The following is a 21,421-nucleotide window of genomic DNA, read 5'->3' on the forward strand; positions in this document are numbered from 1 at the left end:
TTAGTCAAAATGATAAAACAGTCGTCCAAAAATCCTTTCCATGATTGTTGTTTGAAAGTTTTAAATTCAACACTAAATTGCTCCTCCAGGTTTTTATATAACTTTTCCTCCAGAAATCCTAAACAAGTGTAGCATAGGTTGGGGTAACTTTAGTTCCCATAGCTATTCCAAGTTTTTGCTTATATGTTATCCCATCAAAATTCATGAAATTGTGTTCCAAAATGAATATTAAACTTTGTAAAATGAAAGGCTTGGAAAAACGTTCTCAGGAATGGAATTATGTAAAAATATGTAAATATGTAAATATATATATAAAAAATATATATGTTATTATACATACATGCATGCATGCATGCATACATACATACATTCATACATAAAAACGTTACATACGTTATATACATACATTACATACAATGATAAAATTGCATCATTTGCTCAGACACATGCATTATTCGAAATACCTAAAACCCAATAATTCCACAGGTACAGTGAAGAGCTATGACATTTGAAATGCCAAAACATATACAAGGAGGTCAAAGGATAAACACTGAAAATTACTCAAGTGTAGGGTTATATCTGTTGTAGTGGCTCTCCCATTAATATCAAATTATCAAAAGGATAATACGTGGATTTTGAGATATTTAAAATAAATAGAATCTGTGAATAGAGGCATTATATCATTTTTTGAAGATGACACGCGAAAAAACCAAATTTACGGTAACCCTAACGAATCACAGACATGATTCTATCAGTTTTATGAGATGTGTAACTCTTCAATACTGGAGGTTATATAAAAAAAAGCATGAATTAATTGTTCTATCTAGATTTTCTAAAGCAGTGAAAACCCTTCCCTGATTGATTAGAAGTAAAGGTCGTGTAAAGATGACCTCCTATGGATACCTGTCAGACCCTGACAATAGTCAGGAGAAGGGGGATTGCTTTCATCACACTGATATATGGATCGATCTTGTTAACTCTTTTATGTATTGATTTCTCACAAGAATATTCCACCATAAAATACCATAAATTTTACTTCCTGCTATATATCACGTTAGGAATGTTGTTTTAATAGGATTTAAAGGCGTCCAGACATGTTAACTGCTCGAGTTATATGGATATTAAATGCATTTTTAGTCATACTTTGCTATGGTAAGGCATTTATTTTCAATTAGATTAACAAATGTAAATGATTTTCTATTAAGAATAATTGTCAAAAAAATCACATCTCTTAAATGCATTCAGATACGTTCTCTATTACATATGCTAAAATTTCGGGTTTGTTTTTAAATTTTGGTCTGTACTTGCTCAAGACTTTGTATAGTATGACAGTAGCCCCCTTTGTTGTTTTTTTTAAGAAAAAAGTATGATGTAAAGTCATACAGCAAAATTTAGAGTTTGGCTACCAAGCTACCAAATGCTATATGTTCTTATATGTATACAACAACATTGTCTCTAATAAAATAAGTATCATTTTGATTACGTTAAAATAATGATATGTAATAAAATATCAATTAATCATAAAATACATAAACAGATGATTTCTCTGCAAATAAGAGTGCTGCTCAATATAGAACTTCTGAGTCCTGTCCTAGATGTGTGGCAACAGATGCATTGGACAGAAACATGGGCACATGTATGCGAACTTTAATGGGAATAACATCACCAGATAAATTCACATGGTGGTACGTAGACCTTGGAGATATACGCATTGTGTACAATGTCAGGATACAGTTCAGGGACTATGGACAGGAATATGGTAAACAGACGTTGTTCTTGTTTATCGTGTAAGATTTTATAGACATGTAATCAATAGTTTAAAATGTTAACGACATTATACCATTTGAATTCACAAACTTATTCCTACACACAACATATTGTAAGTTTACAGAAAGCAAAGAAAACATATCAATTTTTCGGAAATTTGTAATACTTATCTAAATCACAAACCTCACAGTGACATCTTTATATTATATAGTTCTCAGACAGAGGGGACGCTTCGCTGGGTTTTCCTTGTATGTGTCCAACACAACTGACAGAAATGACGGGTTTCTATGTTACAAGAACGGACCGGAGTTACCTCCCTTGGATTTCAACACAACCTGTATAACATATGGACGCTATGTTATCTTTTACAATGAAAGAGTATATAGAACAACCTATCCTATAGGTTATGAAATTGTTTCAGTTTTTACAGAGCTGTGCGAAGTAACAGTGACAGGTAATTTTACTGATATTTTCAACTGTTCAGCATGCTTTCAATTTATTAACCTATGTATCATGTAATAATCAACACTAATAATTCGTGAATAAGGTTGTTCCTCATCCGGTGTTTATGGAGAAAACTGTGATAAACCCTGTCCAGATAATTGTCATGAACGTAGATGTGACATCATCAATGGAACCTGTTTAGGTTGTAAAGCTGGGTGGCTAGGAGCACATTGTGACTTAGGTATGACAAAAAGTTCTCAACACGATGACAATTTGCATAAATTGTTATTATTTTAAATTATTTTTTTTAACAAAGCATGTCCTGTCGGATTTTATGGTCTAAAGTGTGAATCAAAGTGTGTTGGACATTGTAAAGACAGCAAGACTTGTAACCACACCAGTGGTTTGTGTGACAACGGATGTGGTAATGGTTGGACTGGATCAAACTGTACAAAAGGTTGTAGGAATAAAAGAACAATGTGCATACATGTAGGATGAGTTTGTTTACTATATTATGTATATGATAATTGGTCAAACATTTTCAGGTATTAAAAAAGAGTTTTCATCTTTGATCATTTATATGTTAATATGTTTGATTTTACATGATATCAAATGAATACATATTTTTTTAGAATGTCCACTAGGAACTTATGGACCATATTGTGCGCAGAAATGTAGTGGGCATTGTTTAGGTAGCGTTGCATGTAATAGAACAACTGGAAATTGTGACACTGGCTGCGATTTTGGGTACACTGGAGAGATATGTAAAACAGGTTTGTAAAAATCAAATGTAGACCTAAATATGCAGTGATCATGACAGGCGTACTTTTTTTTTTCAGGTGGATCGAAATATGCACAATTCACAATTTTACAATCAGGAAAAGCATTGATTATCTGATTATTAATCAAGGATCTTCAATTTTACATTATTTTTTTTAAAAAATAACATGTATGCTTTAAAACTAAATCAAATTTGGAAAGGACTATTAAGCTATTAATTAATTGTAATATACTCCACATGAGAATATTTGTATGTATATCTGAATACTGATCATTTAAACTTCCTTGCTGGAACACCATATTATATTATATACGTAAGATACACGGCAAAAAGATATGTTTAATAGTTTTAAACTATGATACTTATGTTAATCTATACCTGGTCAATCAGCAAGGTAGTTAAAATAATGAAAAATATCAAAAACTATGTTTATCCTATAAACGTTGTTTATCATATTAATTATACAATATATTGTAATTAATTACAGGTTGTGAAATCGGAACGTTTGGTAAAGGTTGTAGCAATCAGTGCAGTGGACACTGTCTAGATAACGTTATCTGTAATTCAAGAACTGGCCACTGTGATAGTGGATGTGCTTCAGGATATATAAAACCTTTTTGCAATCTAAGTAAATAATGTTATCATTTTTTATTTAATTCATTGTAATGTGTTACAGATCAATATTTACGATTTATAATCAAAGCATAAAGGAGATAAAACTTTACTTTGTAGATTGCATGCTCATGCTAATTAAAAAGTTTTCAATCAATTAAAGATAGTGTTAACTCAGTGTTAAAATTTGGCTTGTTAAAAGTTCAATATCATGAGCAAAATTTGTTCTAAATACAAAACATATCTATAAGATGAATAAAAATATATTTTAATAATTTTCAGGAATACAACACTAATAGACATGTAGCAAAACAAATAGAATTCGAACAAAAAAAAATTTCTAGTTATAAAATATTGGCAGCACAATCATAACAATAGTTCAGATTTCAGTAAGTCCATATAATTTTGCAGAATCTCTGTAGGTTTTATCGCACGGTAACCTTCAATTTTAGAATTTTTTTTATAAAAAGCCCTTAAAATTCGATTTAATTGAGATTATCTTAAAAGATGAAAATATTTCTAAAACACAAATACTTTTGGGCAGTTAAGCTGATCAGAGATAAAGAATTAGCTTTTGGACGATAGATGTATTTTAAAAATACAATAAAAGTTCTATAACATAAAGACCGATTTTCATCATCATCAGTGGACCGTTTTTCGTTCAAAGTAAATAAAATATTCATTTCAATCAAATTAAAGTTAAAAGAGTTAGGTTGTTTGTTTAAAAGCATGCTATGACAGAACATATTTTATGTAGATGGGTTGTGGGCAGAATTGTTTACTTAGCTGCAAAATATGGTATGTAACAACGTCGACGGATCTTGCATTTCCAAAAATGAAAAGCAGATTCTCTGGCTTTAAGTGAATTAAAGATATTATGTATAGATATGAAAAGGAGTAAAAGAGAATAAAGAAGCTTGTTTTTCTATGTTAGCACATTGCAATCCATAAATATTTCCTTGTAACTATGAAGTTAGTCTAACAAATCCATATAAGTAAATAAAACACAAGTTGTTACAAGTAAGAAAGACAAGATATAAACAAAATACTTCAATACTGTGTAGAGGTATTGTACTTTTTTTGGTTTTAATTTACAGCTGACTTAGAGTCTAATGCATTCAGTGATAATTGTAATGAACCATCTTACATCGCTGGATTATCGGTCTTGGTTATCATCAGCATTGCATTAGGCAGTGTATGCCTGTTTTTTATATGGTAAGATCTCGCTAGCTTATTATTTATACAAAACAATCTTAACGCAATTTAACAAAACGATCATAAAAAATAATATATCATCATTCATCCTACTCTTGGCGCTGCTTCCTACCTTATATCACGTATTGAAAGTGCTTTATGTCGGTTTGTTGAACATATTTTCAAATGATGCTGACAGAGTAGATAAATAATTATAGTGTAAGGATTAAAAGGTTGTCTCGTTCAAAAGATAAAAAGGTTAAAATTTGGTCATTGTCCTTAAAAGTTAAAAGTATAATTGTCCTGGATTCCAGACTAGAATTTGCCTGAACACAACTCTAATTTAACAATGTATTTAGGCCGTGAACATAATAATTGAGAACCAGATTTAACCTGTGCAGGCACAGGTTGCTCGAATTATAGTCTGTCACAAGATATTTATGCAGTACATTTGGACGATTTTTAATAGAAATATACATACTTGTGAAAAAAGTAAAAATGAAATCGATGAAAGGGAACATATCCAAGATACCTTTATTGAAACTTTATCAATGTTCATTTGGAAAAATTTACATGAACGAAAACAAATGTATAAATGGAAAATATTGAAATATTGTTCCATTTGGAAGTCACTAGGATTACCTCGCACAATTTTTTTAAGTTATCACCCGGTGTACTTTCATGTTTGTTGCAATGCAAAATCCCCTATTTATAAATATCGAATAATTTAAGAAAACGTGCTGCATAAATATAATGGGACAAAGTAAAGATTAACAAAACTTAAAAAGGAGATAACTTAAGTATTGCAAAAATCATATCATTTTACCACCCTTTCTTTCCTAAAATATTTCCATTAAATTTTAGATAATCTCAGGGCTGTATAAATCTTCATCCCCCCTTTATGGTTTCATATTGTTTAAATAATAATTCCTGCGTTTGTAGGAAATATTCTCCTTTCCGTTTAAGTTCAAGATACAATTTTTCAAAGTAAATTGTGATATTTTCCCCAACAATTGTCAAGCATCAATTTATGTGCTTTAATGTAGATGTATACATATTTCATGTGTACTACCCCCCCCCCCCCCCCAATAAAAAAGCAATAACAATAACAAAAATTAACAAAAAGCAAAACATCCAACCCTTTTCGTTGATTATCAATTAATTTACACCGTTAGGAAAAACTAAGTTTAGATTAGGTACAATGTTTATAGTACCTTTCTCGGATTTATCGGTGTTGTAGAGTAGCTTTCCCCCCATATTAGCGTTTCCCTTTGAAAAACTGGCTATATCGTAGTCTTTTCCCCAGGAAACAGCTGCTATATAGTAGATAGTATATAGTACATAATGTGTTTTTTGCCGATGTTTTATTTCATGAAGACTGAATGGTTTAATTTATTTCATGGAACTTTATTATATATTTATTTAATTAATATACAATGTACAGTGTATATTGTCTGTTCTGCTATATTATTGGAAGTACACGCTTTGATTTATATACATATACCGTGTATTTTATCCTCTATTTCTTAAGCAAAAACGATTGTAATTCACAGTTCTGTCGATACTGACAGGAATGAAATCTACACAATTTAGTTTTAACCAGTTTATCAATCGGTCGAAACCTTCAGCAACCTAAAACAAATCAAAGTACTGAATTACTGAAAGCCGGGCTCTTTTGGTCTGTCTCTATGCATTGTGAAATAAAGACTGAAAATCTCTCTCTCTCTCTCTCTCTCTCTCTCTCTCTCTCTCATATGCTTTTAATTTCGGCAAAGCGTCAGAGAGCGACCAAATTTTGTATGCGGCTATAAACAAAAATATGTCTGTTTAGTAGGAAAAAATCAACAGTTGCTGCCTTGAATTTTGCAACAAGAGTTATAAATTCAATCCCCATTTCCTCAACTCACAGCAAAGTAGTTCATGGAAATTCATGCGCATTGTATGTGTCCAAAATGCATAGCCTTGTTTTTAAAACACGTTATAAATAAGAAAACTAAAAAAAGATAGACAATTCAGTCGAAATTAAAAAAAAGAAGCAAAATGCCAACACTTTTGACAAAACGTGGCTCTTTGTGTAACAATTTGGTATAGTGGAAGCTTTTACTTTGACGCTGTTTGGTTTTTTTGTTTACTCTTGAAGTTGTGCTATTTATAGTAACATTGGCGATTTGCCTGCCTACAGCCAGGACTCTGCTTCAGCAGAGCCCGGATAAAAATAATCATGATGATATCAGACTCAAATTCTAATGAAGAAAAAAATATAAGTAACACGCTGACGCGGGGTGTGTTATTTTTCTGCAGGTCGATGCCTTCATATCCCACATGAATCACCAAAGAAAGCATTTTATTGTTAAAATAAGGCTCTATCTTATATCGCTGTAGAACAAGCCAATTTTGTTTTCTTTTTTGCAAGGCACTGGAATAAGATGTTGTAGTGCAGATAAGGCCTAAACTTTGAAAAATCTGTCGAACACTTTGTGGAGCAGAACATCTTTAGTACACATTCACTTTGATAATTACATGTACATTGCATGGGTCTTTTATCTATGCTATGGGTATATGAAGTGTAATTAATCAGCCTTTATGTATCTGTTCCCACGTATTTATATTTGCTTCATTTAATTAATGTACACGTGTACCCCTCGGAACATGTTTGACATTTTTTAAAAAAACCAACAGTCCTCTGCCTTCCGAGTACGAATTCTGGGAAATATGCACTCGTATAGTCTCTAGCAAATGTGTACGTTTATCATCTTGCCCTGTACGATTATTTCAGCGTTATCTTACCATGTGCCATGTGACAAATATTTTGTTTCGCATGTTGCTTAATATTTAACTAATACGCATCAAGGATTTGCTACTGGTGATTTCCCAAAGCCTCTGTACTTTAAAAATTTCAGAAAACAAAATTAAATGGGGAACGAAACATTTTTTTTGGTATAGACAACTGCAAAAAGTTGTGCATGTAAATGCGCTTTTCGTATTTAGACTTTCGTCAAGACATAGACAGCCTAATATTTAATATCCCTTTAAATATGGCTTCCCATTTCACACTCTCACGAGAAGAAGATTATAATAGCGAGGCGACACTCCATAGACAACATGTACGAACGGAGGTTATTCGAGTTGAAATCTGCACATTGTTCAAAGAAAATTTTGTGGACCCGCGTGAAAAAGTTCTACATGTCCCAATAATCCTTTATGGTGCATAACAGCATGGTGGAATAGACAGCGTATCTAAGGAAAATTCTTACCTCTAAATCGCATACTAACAAAAAAAAACTAAAGTAAACAGCACATATGCTTATGTAAAAAAAAACTGTACCTATCTGAATTTTGTTGACATATGACGTCATTTCCTTCCCCTAATTTATCCGAAAATTAACGAAAACTGTCGAGAGAAAGAAAGTTAAGTATGGCGTCACAGTGATCTCGCGCTATCATTTGGAGTTGGATCAAGCATCTTTACAAGATGATGGCGACTTTTTTGCTGATTACATGTAGTTTTGTTTTGAAATTTGTTTTTGGTTAGTAAATACACATGCAAGTTCCATGCTTAATTTACTGTATATTGATCCAATCATATACATGTATGCACACGTTAGGTAGGTGACAAAAATTTATTAAAAAAGAAAATTATCAGATCTACGTGCAGCCACGTCATTTTGTAATAGAATGAATAAAACAATAATTAGAAAAAATAAACTGTTAAATATCTACAGGTTTTTTTTAAGTTGCATATGTGGCCAAATCTTTAAATAATATTGGTTATCACACACTAAAAAAGGAGGAGGGCAAATGTCTACAAATCATATATAGCATACAAAAATTTAAAAAAAAATAAATTAAAACAAAACTGATGTTACACAGGAAAATAATTAAAACACAGAAAAGAACAAGGAACAAATTGAGAAATAACACAGACACGAAATTTATTGTTTACTGATTTAAGGATCATTAATAAAAAGCAAAGGAATGCTAAATTAAACATAATTATATTTACATAAAAAGCCCTTAAAGCTGTTTGGTCCGATTTTATATCAAATTTTATGCACGCTTTTAAACGATGGCTATGCTTAGTATTTGTATAATAATAGACATTGCAGTAATTTTACCCGTCAATTATGCCAAATTTCAAGGTCGAAATGATCAGACAAATTACAAATAAACATGTGTACGTTTTGTTCGCTAATATTTCTAAAGTCGGCTTTCTTTACAATCGATGCATAGCATGCGGGTTGAATAACCCCAATCATTCGAGGGACGAAACCAAGCGGTTTCCTTTTCTAAACATTCCCGTAATGCATTTTGGTTTGTTTTTTCGTTTGCCCAAAAAGAAATTATTTTTATTTACTTTGAATATTTCTTACTTTGAAAGGAGACTGATTCTGCTGGTGTAAATAGGAGAAAGTCGATAACTTTCTAAGAAATATAATTTGTATGAAAAAAAATGTGATACTGTAATTACAAAAAAATCGGACCAAACTGCTTTAAACAGCTTTGTATTTTAAATCAAGATATTTTGATAAGTCTGTTTAAATTAGCCTTGGGTGGGACAATTGGAATAAATGTTTGATAACTCCGGGTTCATTGCGGTGGTAAAAGTTTTCGAGACAAAGCCAAAGTTTTTGGTTGGGAAACTCCAAAGGTTGCATTTAGCAATGATGAGAGATGTGTAGTTCCTTCTGCGCTCGCCCCAACAGTCACACCGTAAACATATTAATTAAAGGCTATATACATGCATTTTAATTAAATATACCGTTGACACAACATAATCCCATTACATAAGACTAACAGAGTGATCGTCCTTTCGGGTGACATCACAATGGAATTCTTTCACATTGATCCGACAGAATTTTTTCGGCGTTAGTAAATTTCGACACACAATGCAATTCCAAGCGTTGCAAATGATTTTCTTACCTTCTCGCAAGAATCAAAGTAAAACGGACAAAATGTGTAAATTTAAGAACATCATGGTTTTTAAGTAAATAAAACAGTATATTTCGCGAATTTTTTTTTTCCAGGGTAGTTTTAATGAGACAGACGACACTTGACCGACGTGAACTTTGAGGTCACAATAAGGGGAAATTACTCTGACTAGTTATTGTAAATCTGCTGAAATATTACCAAAATCTTCTCAAAATCTTGCAAAGCTAACACGAATGGGATATTTCTTTAGAGATAGGAAACAGTTGTAACTGACTCTCAATTGGATGAATGCTCTGTTGCAACCACTATTGAAATAAAACCACTGTTGAAATAAAATTGTTTCAATAGTGGTTGGGGACCTATTTCATTAGAACAATCACTTTGCAACCACTATTGACATACAACCACTATTGAAGTTATGATTTCATACAGGTTGGTACGAAAGCCGAGAAGGATCATTCGAGATTCGAGATTCAAAATACGAGATTCGAAATACGAGATTCAAGATTCGAAATTCGAGATTCAATATCTAAATTAACCAATCAAATCATGGATCTGAAACCTGTATCCTAGCAACATCACACTGTTCTAAATAAAGATCATTCGTACATGTTCTTTCCTACAAATAGATGTCTTAATAGCTCTTATGTAATGGTTATAAAATGGTTAAATTAACATTGATGAATTAACCCCACACAATATAAACAATTAAATTAGTGATAGCACTGTTGGCTTTGCGAATCTATGTGATTTTGTTTGTCCTGTATGTATCCCCCCCCCCCGAACCATTTTAACCCGTAGTGTATTTGCCCCAACCGTGTAAAAATCGGCTCGGGAAAAAAGATCTGTTTAATCATTAAATAATTAAAACTGAGTGTGGTATTAGCTATGAAACGAAATTCAATGAAATAATCGACATGTCAAAATATTGGTTATGATAAAGTTTTAAACCATAGAAGATATAAAGATTTACAACCTCAAAGACGACAATCCAGATAGGAATAGTGTATTGTAAGGTATCAATGTCATTGTCGATATGAGAGAGAGAGAGAGAGAGAGAGAGAGAGAGAGAGAGAGAGAGAGAGAGAGAGAGAGAGAGAGAGGGGGGGTTTTGTAGTGTCATATTCAATATTGATTTATAATTTGAAATTGTTTGATTTGATACAAGCATATACAGACGATTAAGCCTCTCAAATGAGAAAAGAGAGGAGGTAGCTAGGATAGGGCAGACCAACTAGCAAGCTTTAATTTAAACGGTGTTAGCGCACGTGTGATTTACATCGACTCTCTCTCTCTCTCTCTCTCATCACCTAGCATTTCCTTTTCCGTGGAGGGGTTTGGGGTAATTGATATTTCTTTAAAAAAAACATGAAATTTTCTTTAAATTGTGTGCGGATGTTGTACTCAATAATTGGTTTTCAGTATATAAATTTCGGGGGGGGGGGGGGGTAATCTCAGCGAGATTCGTCGAGACTGAAATTTTTTTGACGGACGTCTCTTCCGAATCTCAGACCAGTGCCACACAAAGTGATTCGGGAAAATTTGGAATCATTTTAATTCGTGGGGGCCAATTTTCGTGGATTGTGACTTTTTTGTTTATTTGCGGGGATGTAATTTCGTGGATGCGTCGGTTACTGTTTAAGTAACAAAGAAAACTGTTTCTAAATTTGTTTTCGTTGAGGATTTAAATTCGTGGGAGAGGACTTCCCACGAATTCCACGAAAATTGAGCCACCACGAATATTAATGATTCCACAGTAAATTAAAAGGAAATATCCGGTATTTATAACTAAACCTTTTAATTTTATAATGTAATATTCATAAAATGATAAGGTTGAAACCTTTGAGTACGACATATTCTGAAACAGGCTATTTGTGACCTTGACTGGAACTCTTCAGCATTGGAGATGTGAATGAGTGTGGAAATGAATATATATATAATAAGCTGTGCTGGTGCATCTATTTACCCAAATGGACCAACATATAACTAAATGAATCTAAAAAATTTGACAAAATTAGTTTTAAACGATTCATTTTTCAATTCTAATCGGGTATGTCCTCTAGAAAAATCTTGAACCACACACATGTTTAGCAAATAAAACAACAATTGTTTCATTTTTTTATGGGGAGGGGGTGGTGCTGGTAAAGGACATGTATTGTTTGTGGCAGTTGTGCTATACTCTCATTTGTTATACATGTAATAGGTAATACTACATATTGATATAAAATGAAAGTTTCCAATTACACTGTACATAGCTTCTATCATGCATTTTGACCTGCGCGATAGTTTAAAACAATTTTCAAACCTTTTAATGTAATTCAACCGATCATTTTTGGAAATAATTTTTCTGGATCCCCGCCTGATACGTCCGCCTTCATGTACATTAGAATTACATGTACGTGACCATATGTAAACATTAACTTAATCGGCTATGTACATGTTATGTGGCGATTACATTTTTTATAAATGTATTTGCAGGATAGGTAACAAATAACAGCCTATTTGTTGGTTTCCGCACTGGTTATTTGAGATAATTTACCGCCATTTTCTATGCATTCCCCACACCACACACAGTTTCTTTATTTGGTGTTCTGTGTGTATGGCGACAAATTGGTAAATTGGCACTTCTCGCCCCTTGTAGCTTCACCCTGATTTCATTTTATCTGGCTAAGTGTAATGTAGTAGTATATTAAGTAGACACATTTTTGCAGTGCTTATTTACATCTTTAGAGAGTTACTTACATACAAAGTAAACTTTTGTATGATTTATATGCAATTATTGTCAATTTTGATGCGTTTGGGGGGGGGGGGGGTGGGGGGGTAGGAAACTACAGAGACACTTAACTTGGGTGTGATACATATGCCTGTCTATACCTTCTATTCTTTCTTGTTGATATATCAATGAATGAATTATAACAAACTACAACAATAGATTTTGAAAAATTCATGCACAATCAAATTTTTTTAATTTTCCTGTTCTCTGCACAAGAAATCGGCAATGTGAACAAATTGGCACCCTATTACCCCTACCTTTAATTGTACAGAATATGTATCTTTCTATATTGAAAACAATGCCAAAAGTAAGACCCATAAGAAGTTGTTTACTCAAGAAAAGGGAAAAACAATTTGTATTAATTAATAATTCCGTATGATGTGATAATATTTCAATGATTAGTTTATAATCATAGTACTAATGTATGCCTGTATACATAAAAAACGATAAAAGTAATGCTCATATTTATTGGTGAAACCTGGACTGATTATTTATATTTAGATTAAAACATGTTTTAGATACTAACCTTCATGCGCGGAGGGGGTCTATAAAGGAGGGGGTCAGGGGGTCTGGACTTTCCTCGGGAAAATTGAAGCTTATTTAATTTACATAGTAAAATTATTGAAAATTGGCCTAGGACCCCCCTACCGAAAAGAAATTGGCTCCGCTTATGAAGCTCTCTACCATAACCGCATTTTTGCACAAAAAGGGTGAATAAAGCCGGGGTTTAAACTATTGGTGGTGAAATACCCCAGGGTTCAAACGCATCAGGTGGAAATGCACCAGGGCAAACAAAATCACTTAGATCTGCGAAACACACTGCATTATTACTAGTCTACTTGAATATTCTGTGTAAAAATAAATACAAACAATTATCTAGTTAGCTAGGGAGAAGTGAACATAGCATTTATTTGTATATAAGAGCATGTACTAATAATCTTTATTTAGAACAGTTTGATGTCGCTAGGATACGTATTTTCAGATCCTTGATTTGATTGGTTAATTAGATATTGAATCTCGAATTTTGAATTTTGAATCTCGTATTTCGAATCTCGTATTTTGAATCTCGTATCTCGAATGATCCTTCTCGGCTTTCGTAGGTTGGGGATGTCTTTCATGATAAGAACTATTTTACAGACACCATTAAAGTTCAACTACTATTAAATTCATTTTGTGTTTAATTGTAGATGGGAATGAATTACTTATAATCATAACTATGTAATTACTATTATGTAACACATTTGGAAAGAAAGAAGTTGTATATCATATTTGCAAACTATTTTTAAATGCAAGAAATCTTACGAATAATATCAAATACACAATTATGGTACAATGTTCACTGCTGTTGAGAAGTTAATAACCAATTCTTGCAGACAAACATGCATATACATTTGTTTTTATTTAACAAACAATTCAAATACACAATTAAGGTACTAAAGACTTGCATATTTTATGGTAATTGTAATTAAGACTATGATGTAAATGTACTTATTTTAGGATTTTCACTGTTGTGCAGAAATAAACAATCCTCGCAGATTAACATATAGAATTTTCATATTTTTTCTTTACCTTTCTCTTTCTATAGATATATCATGTTTTATGGAAATTGTCAATTATTTGTATTAGAAGACAACGTTGTAAATTGCCAGAACTTCTATTCAAAACCCCTGCATATTAATAGACATAAAACTGAAATGCATCATCAACCACTATTGAAATACTTTATTTCAATAGTGGTTGAATTGAAAAGTATCCCCAACCACTATTAAAATAAAGTATTTCAATAGTGGTTGAAATGAATCGCATCTTTAACCACTATTGAAATAATATATTTCAATAGTGGTGGTAGTGAAGTAATCCCCAACCCCTATTGAAATAATTTGTATTAATAGTGATATTTATAATAATATTTATCAATGAATAAATATTCAATATACAGGGGGTTTGAATAGAAGTTCTGGCAATTTATTTACAAGATGTTCACAATTGTGCAAATAATATACAATATCATAGGACATGATATGTTTGTAGAAAAAGAAATGTGAAGAAAAAAATGTAAATGTTTAAAGAAAAATTAATGAAGAAATTCATTCTAAGCTACGACTGAAAAAATAATTTTAATTGTAGTTGTACTTTAACAGTGTCTGTAAATTGATCTCAAAATGGAATACACCCGGAATACTATCTAAATATTTTATTTTAGTAGTGGTTGTATTTCAATAGTGGTTGTAAAGTGATTCTTCAGATGAAATATATTTCCAACCAGTACTGAAATAATTTATTTCAATAGTGGTTTTATTTCAATAGTGGTTGCAACAATGCTCCCATTTATTTTATTCTATATATTTATGGTAATTTCCAGGAATGTTTTTTAAAAGGGGGCGTGGCAGCCTCATTCAAAAAATCTCCACTAGCAAAAAAAAAAATAATTCTTACTTGAGGAGTCCGTGGTATGCTTTTAGCAGTTTAGCTGCTCAATGATATCGTTATTTTCGCTTCAATTTATTACATGCTTCCAAAGGAGGGGGGGGGGGGGGTGGCGAGGGCGACTCCATGATCCTTATAATTATTATGATAAGCAAATTTTTTTTATTATTAATCTAAAAAAAAATAATTATAATTTTTTTTTCAAACGGGCAGGGGGGGGGGGGGACTCTATGATAAGTCAAATTTGTATATGTAAGTTTGAGTAAAATGTCATCTGCAAGAAAAAAAGAGATAAACTGCAATAAACGTTATGTTAAAATCTTCATTATTCAACAACATTGTATCTTAGATGAATTCTACTTATAAATAGATATAAAAAAAAATTAATTTACTGGAAAAAATAGATATGTTTAATTTTATTTTGCATTCAAGTTCATTTTATTACGTTGCTACTTTTATTTTTATTTAATTTATCATAATTCATCATTTGATCATAAGCTGCGCTCGCCCCAACGGTCGCACCGTAAAACATATTAGTATCTTGTAATAGATACGCGGGTAAATCCGACTCCGAGTTAAAAAAAAAAAAAAACCCGTCGATATTATGATCAATTTAAACATTGTTTATTTTTAAGAAAACAGTACTGAATATTAATATCAAAAGAATGTGTTCGCCATGATATTATTTCTCTACTTCGGAATCGAATCGATCTTTGAAGCTGTCGTGCCATGGTATCACGAAACAGTTAAGAATAGGTAACTTTTTACCTTAACAAAATATCAAAACTGTAACACTACTCTGAATTTCACTTGTATGTATGGCACGCAAAATTCACAAAAATGAGCTAAACTTAGTTCCACAGTCGATAAACTAGGTTTATCGACTGTTAAATATTAATAGTTTACGGATCGTAAACTATAGTTACCGACGTTAATCTATATTTCACATCTGTAAACTATAGTTAAGGCGATAATCTATGTTTCACATCTGTAAACTATAGTTAACACTGAAAACAATCAGTTGCGGTTGTTAAACATAGTTTATCTGATAAATAGGGTTTAATGATCAGTTAACTACGGTTTGCAAATCTAAAGCACGCCAAATTCACATAAATAAGCAAAACATAGTTTCACAGTCGATAAACTAGGTTTACCGGCTGTTAACTATAGTTTACAGGATCATAAACTATAGTTACCGACGTTAATCTATATTTCACATCTGTAAACTATAGTTTACATATGCAAATCTATGTTTTTCTGTCTGGAAATACACGTTAACAATAGATTTTGCTGATAAATATAGATTCACATTTGTAAACTATAGTTTACATTCGTAAACTATAGTTTAGAGTTGATAAATATAGTTTCACGATTGTGAAACTGTATTAATCAGATAAACTGTGATTTACAATAATTAATTTTAGTTTTTGGTTCTTAACTATAGTTAACTGTCATTTATGATTTACAAACGTAAAACTATGTTTATCACATTTTTGTGAATTTGGCGCCTTAATGTCTAAATTGTAGAATTTGCATTCGTGAACAATAGTTAAGAGTTGTTAATCATAGTTTCACAATTGTGAAACTATATTTATCAGATAAACTACAGTGTATGTTTAACAATCGCAAATGACTGTTTCCAGTGTTAACTATAGTTTAGAAATGTGAAACATAGATTATCGCGTTAACTATAGTTTACAGACGTGAAATATAGATTAACGTCGTTAACTATAGTTTTCGATCCGTAAACTATAGTTAACAGTCGATTAAACCTAGTTTGTCGACTGTGAAACTATGTTAAGCTCATTTTTGTGAATTTGTCTGATAAATGTAGTTTCACGATTTTTGAAACTATAATTAAAAACTCTTAACTAAAGTTTACGATTGTAAATAATAATTAACAAATGTGAATCTATATTTATCAGCAAAATCTATTGTTAACGTTTTTTACAAATAGATAAACTATGATTATCATTCGTAAACTATAGTTTACATTCGTGAAATATAGTTTCACAGATGTAAACTATAGTTAACGAATCGTTAACTATAGTTTAGGATCCGTAAACTATAATTAACAGCTGATAAACCTAGTTTATCGACTGTCAAACTATGTTTAGCTCATTTTTGGGAATTTGGCGTGCCATATGTATGTATTATACAATAATTCACTCAGCAATTAGTTCATGTTTATTAGTTTTACTGCTAGAATCCTATTGTTAATCGCATTAAAAAAATATTGTCATTATTTATCGGAAACCCCCTCGACTTAATCAATTTCATTGAAAATACTACGTATTTTTTATTTACAGCAACGAAGCACGGGATTCTAGCAGCACTTTTCAAGTAGTTTAAGTCATTTGCTTTCGATATTTGCAAGTATTTCATCTTTCATAATATTCGGGGTAGTGTTACACTTTTCCCTTTTTTCTACACACTGACAGAGGAAAGGCCGGTCAAGCCACATAAATATCTATCTGCTTACCTAATAACACTCGCTAAACATGAACGTAGCATCAGATGGGGGGGGGGGGGGGGGGCAGGGGGCCTGCCCCCCCCCCCCCACTTTTTCTTGCAGCAAAAAATGTTTTGTTTTTTTATTTACATATAAAATGGATTAATCATCGAGTTGCCCCCCCCCCCCCCCCCCCCCACTTTTTTGGGAGTATGTAAAAAATTAAAATAAGGAAATGAGGAGTGAAATTGAAGTTATATAGTACATTTATCTAAATCTTGTGTATCAGTGTTAAATAAGTCTTATTTCGGCATTGTTTACACTGCATTCCGATTATTTGTCTCCTGACAACGATCTTATCTACTAAACATGCATGTGACGTCATCAATGATAGATATACGTAATAGAGAGAAATCGTAGATATATTTAGTTAGAAGAGTTTCTAGTGACATTTTACGCCTGTAGTTTTCATGATTTAAACCAGAGATAAAGTATAAATTGACATCTTTCTGATTGAAATATGACATCATGCTGCTTATCGTATCGTCATATCTATCAGAGGTTTGATCGCTGAGAGTTGCCTTATCATACCAGTGTTTTGCTATTCCCCTTCTTTTATAGGCCAGAAAACCCCACGTAAAGCCTACTTTATAATATATTTCCCCCTTTTTTCCATTCCAAACATATTTATGTAGGACCATTCGTGACCTAACTCCGCAACTTATAAGACGACATCCATTAAGTAATAAAATCAAAATATTGTGTTCCCTTAAAATTTGGTTTGTTTCTTATAAAGAAGGGTGGGAGGGGGAGGGGTTAAGATTGCGAAATTTATTACCCTTATCATCCCTGAATAAAAAAGAGAACTTTTTTCCTCCTTCTTCTTAATAACTAGCAGGGGACCGGAAGAAATGCCAAAATAAGAATATATATGTACAATTTTTGGCTACGATAAACGAAGCTTTAAAGCGGTGACGAAAGGGTTCTACATCTAAGTAACATAAAGCGAATTGATATGTTTATCAAAAACAATCATTTAAAGGAAGTGAGCATGAAATAAATAATTGTTGCTTCATAAATTTTAAAAGCCTTTTGATACTTAGAAACGAGGTCTGTATCCTTTTTTTGTTTATTTCTATCATGATCTTTTAGGAATTTTGACTCTCTCGGTGAAAGGTTTATGGAGGTAATTTATTTTTCCCTAGCATGCATCTGTTATGTTGTAAATTTTGAATTTACTGGGTGGGTATAAATACAAAATTTACAACATGACAACTTTTCTATTTACACCCACCGAGTGAATTCAAAATTTACAACATGACATACATGTATCTGTTCTCTGACGTACATAAGCCACATTGCTGCTGGTGACTGGGTTAATGTTTATACATAGTTGATAAAACTGGTTCAATGTTTACAGAGTTGATAAAAGTTACAAAGAAAAATTATGCCTGGATGTGAAGCAAAATTTGTAACTGTTATGAGAGGACAATGATTCAGTATATTTCTATAACTGCAGAACCTTAGGTAACTAATTATATGATCTGTGCAAATAATGAATATAGATAATTCATGAAATATGAAACAATCGCATTCCAGATGTGGCCGTCATTGTTACATAAATAAAACGCTTTTTGTAGATTTAAAAAAATATATAAAAATGTAACATTGTTTGTGGGGTTTCTTACCGTTACTTTTTACGTAAATGCTATATAGAAATCTTAAATTCTCTCTGATTTGTTTTATCTTAGATTAGATGTTGATTGATGCATGATGCGTTTATCGGTTCGGTTTATGCTGTCAGAAGAATAACAGAACTAAGACACATTTTAAAAAACCAGGATGCTAAGCAATGTACTTTGTGTGTTTATTTATGTAGCACACATAATGTTCATACTCATAACAAAAAATTAAGAAATTCCTGATTGGAAGGAAAATAGGTCACAATAATACTGATCCAGGTATATTTTATTCTAGTTACATGCAACATTAACTGCTGATGGGAGTGCACTATTTTGAGATCCATAATCCTTGTTTCAAAATTACATCCATATGAAGTTTCAATTCAAACTTTGATGATGGTATTTTACCTGACGTTAGAATCGGTGCGCAGCCCTCTCTTAGATGTTTAGAGATAACCCAGCAGGGAGGTAACGATTTTAACAATATGGCAGCGCTCATGAATTGCAAGAACTAATTATTCGAAGTGAACACAGACCACAATTATTTTTCCTTCTTATTCATTTATAAAGCAAAAATTCATATAAGAAATTTCACCAAATCAAATCTATTCTGGCATAATAACAGACTAACATTAGTCCAACAATATCCAAAGTACAGGAAAATCAATTAAGAGGGGTCTGAGATATAGCCCCTACAATAACCCCTACCCTGAAATATCCACTTTCACTTCGGAAAATTTGTAAACATTGGCCTCTTTACACCCTTCCTGTTGCGCCTTTACATTTTCCCACCTTTTTTTTTTTACCTAGTATTATTTTTTCAAACCTTCTTCTTTCCATCCATGCCCTTAAAGAAACCAAATTCGCCCATTGACACCCCTAGGAATTTTTGAAAAAAAACATACATTTTTAGAATGGAACTACTTGCGTGGTTAATGAACACAGGGTAAAAATAGTAGCATGTGACCAACTGGTATATCTTTTTACTGAGGAAAGCGGTGTCTAAATGGTTTTCAGATATCATTATATACATCAAACCGACAAATTTGAGCCGTTGATAATTTTTTCATGTTCACTTCCTTAAAGAAACGGAAGGGTATACAATGTTGAGGTGGTGGCGCATTTGATAGCGTCGACCGATTTGGACTTGGTTATAAAATATTAACATAAAGCATATTGATATGTTTATAAAAAAACATTTAAGAAACGCAATTAAGGATATACAAAGTTGAGGTGTTGGCTCATTTGATAGCGTCGACCGATTTTGACGTGGAAGCCCCGGGTTCGAGTCTGGTCCGTCGCTATCGCGGTAACATTGTAACCTTGGACAAGTTACTTCAGTAGTGCACTCTCTCCACCCAGGGGTTAGAAGGGGTACCTGGCACATGAGACGAGCTGGATGTGTGAATGTAAATGCTTGTATGCCCCCCCCCCCCCCCCCCCCGGGAGTTGAGAATGCTATGGAATATAAGGGGTCTCGCCAGGGGGCAATATGTGGAAGTCGAACGAGGCAATTTACATTGCGAACAAGACTATAAAGCCTTACCTTTACCTTTACAATGTAACCAAATTGTATGTAAATGCATTTGTTTTTTTTTACCCTTTTACAACAAACACTTAGGTTTTGTGGGTTTTTTTTTTTTTTTTTTTGGTTTTGAATATTCGATACTTATTTTGTTCGATTATATTTACGGACGGATTGAAATTAGTTGATGCAATTGACTTTTTATCGCTTTATGTATATTTTATTATAAATTATGTTGGAGTGCTGACAAGTATACATAAATTGTTTAATTTCAGGAAATATTACAGTCTAGTAAAGAAGGTGCGCTCTTTGCAATATACATCTATAATGAGAACATCGACTCAAAGCAACAACGCAAACAATTGTCAGCAATATGAAGAACTACGTATATCAGAAAATGGATACCTCAACATCAATTTAAGAAATTAAAACTACATGTAATATCCCTATCAACATTTAAGAAAATTCGAATCATTTTTTATGATTAAATGTAGGTCAAATCAGTTCTTTTAAACCACACTGAAGTCTTTTGTGATAATCATGATAATGGTATATGTATGTACATGTATTTGTTTAAGTGTGGTCGCAAAACGTTTTGACATAATATTATATGTTTAGCAAATGTTTTACAATGATAAATTGTGAAAATAATAGTTGCATTCAGGCTTTAAATTCTTATCATGAATAAACATTTAATTATATTTCAGAAATAAGGTATCATTTTTGGATGCATATCGGGATATAAATACGGGTTGGTCACGTGATCGGGCTTTATGGAAGATTTGATCGCGTATCAACTCGTATTTATATCCCGATATACATCCAAAAATGATAC

The 21,421-nt window shown here is 32.2% G+C and overlaps 1 protein-coding gene across 1 annotated transcript; it reads left to right on the forward strand.

Moving 5' to 3' along the window:
- Positions 1 to 885: 885 nt before the first annotated feature.
- Positions 886 to 21,158, forward strand: LOC128166009 (multiple epidermal growth factor-like domains protein 10). The gene is made up of 9 exons (XM_052830927.1): positions 886 to 922; positions 1,538 to 1,759; positions 1,979 to 2,221; positions 2,315 to 2,452; positions 2,528 to 2,668; positions 2,844 to 2,984; positions 3,480 to 3,620; positions 4,702 to 4,819; positions 20,862 to 21,158. Exons 1-9 carry the CDS (start codon positions 886 to 888, stop codon positions 21,013 to 21,015), a joined length of 1,335 nt encoding a protein of 444 aa, XP_052686887.1. The 3' UTR covers positions 21,016 to 21,158.
- Positions 21,159 to 21,421: the final 263 nt, after the last annotated feature.

This window comes from Crassostrea angulata, chromosome 10 (genome assembly GCF_025612915.1).
Source record: "Crassostrea angulata isolate pt1a10 chromosome 10, ASM2561291v2, whole genome shotgun sequence".
NCBI lineage: Eukaryota > Metazoa > Mollusca > Bivalvia > Ostreida > Ostreidae > Magallana > Magallana angulata.

Bases quoted from the DNA above. Each gene is read 5' to 3' on its own strand.
- LOC128166009 (XM_052830927.1), top strand. From the start codon at position 886: ATGACCTCCTATGGATACCTGTCAGACCCTGACAATA. The intron at 2,669-2,843 runs GTTGTAGGAATA...ATATTTTTTTAG, and splicing joins TGGATCAAACTGTACAAAAG to AATGTCCACTAGGAACTTAT. The intron at 4,820-20,861 runs GTAAGATCTCGC...GTTTAATTTCAG, and splicing joins GTATGCCTGTTTTTTATATG to GAAATATTACAGTCTAGTAA.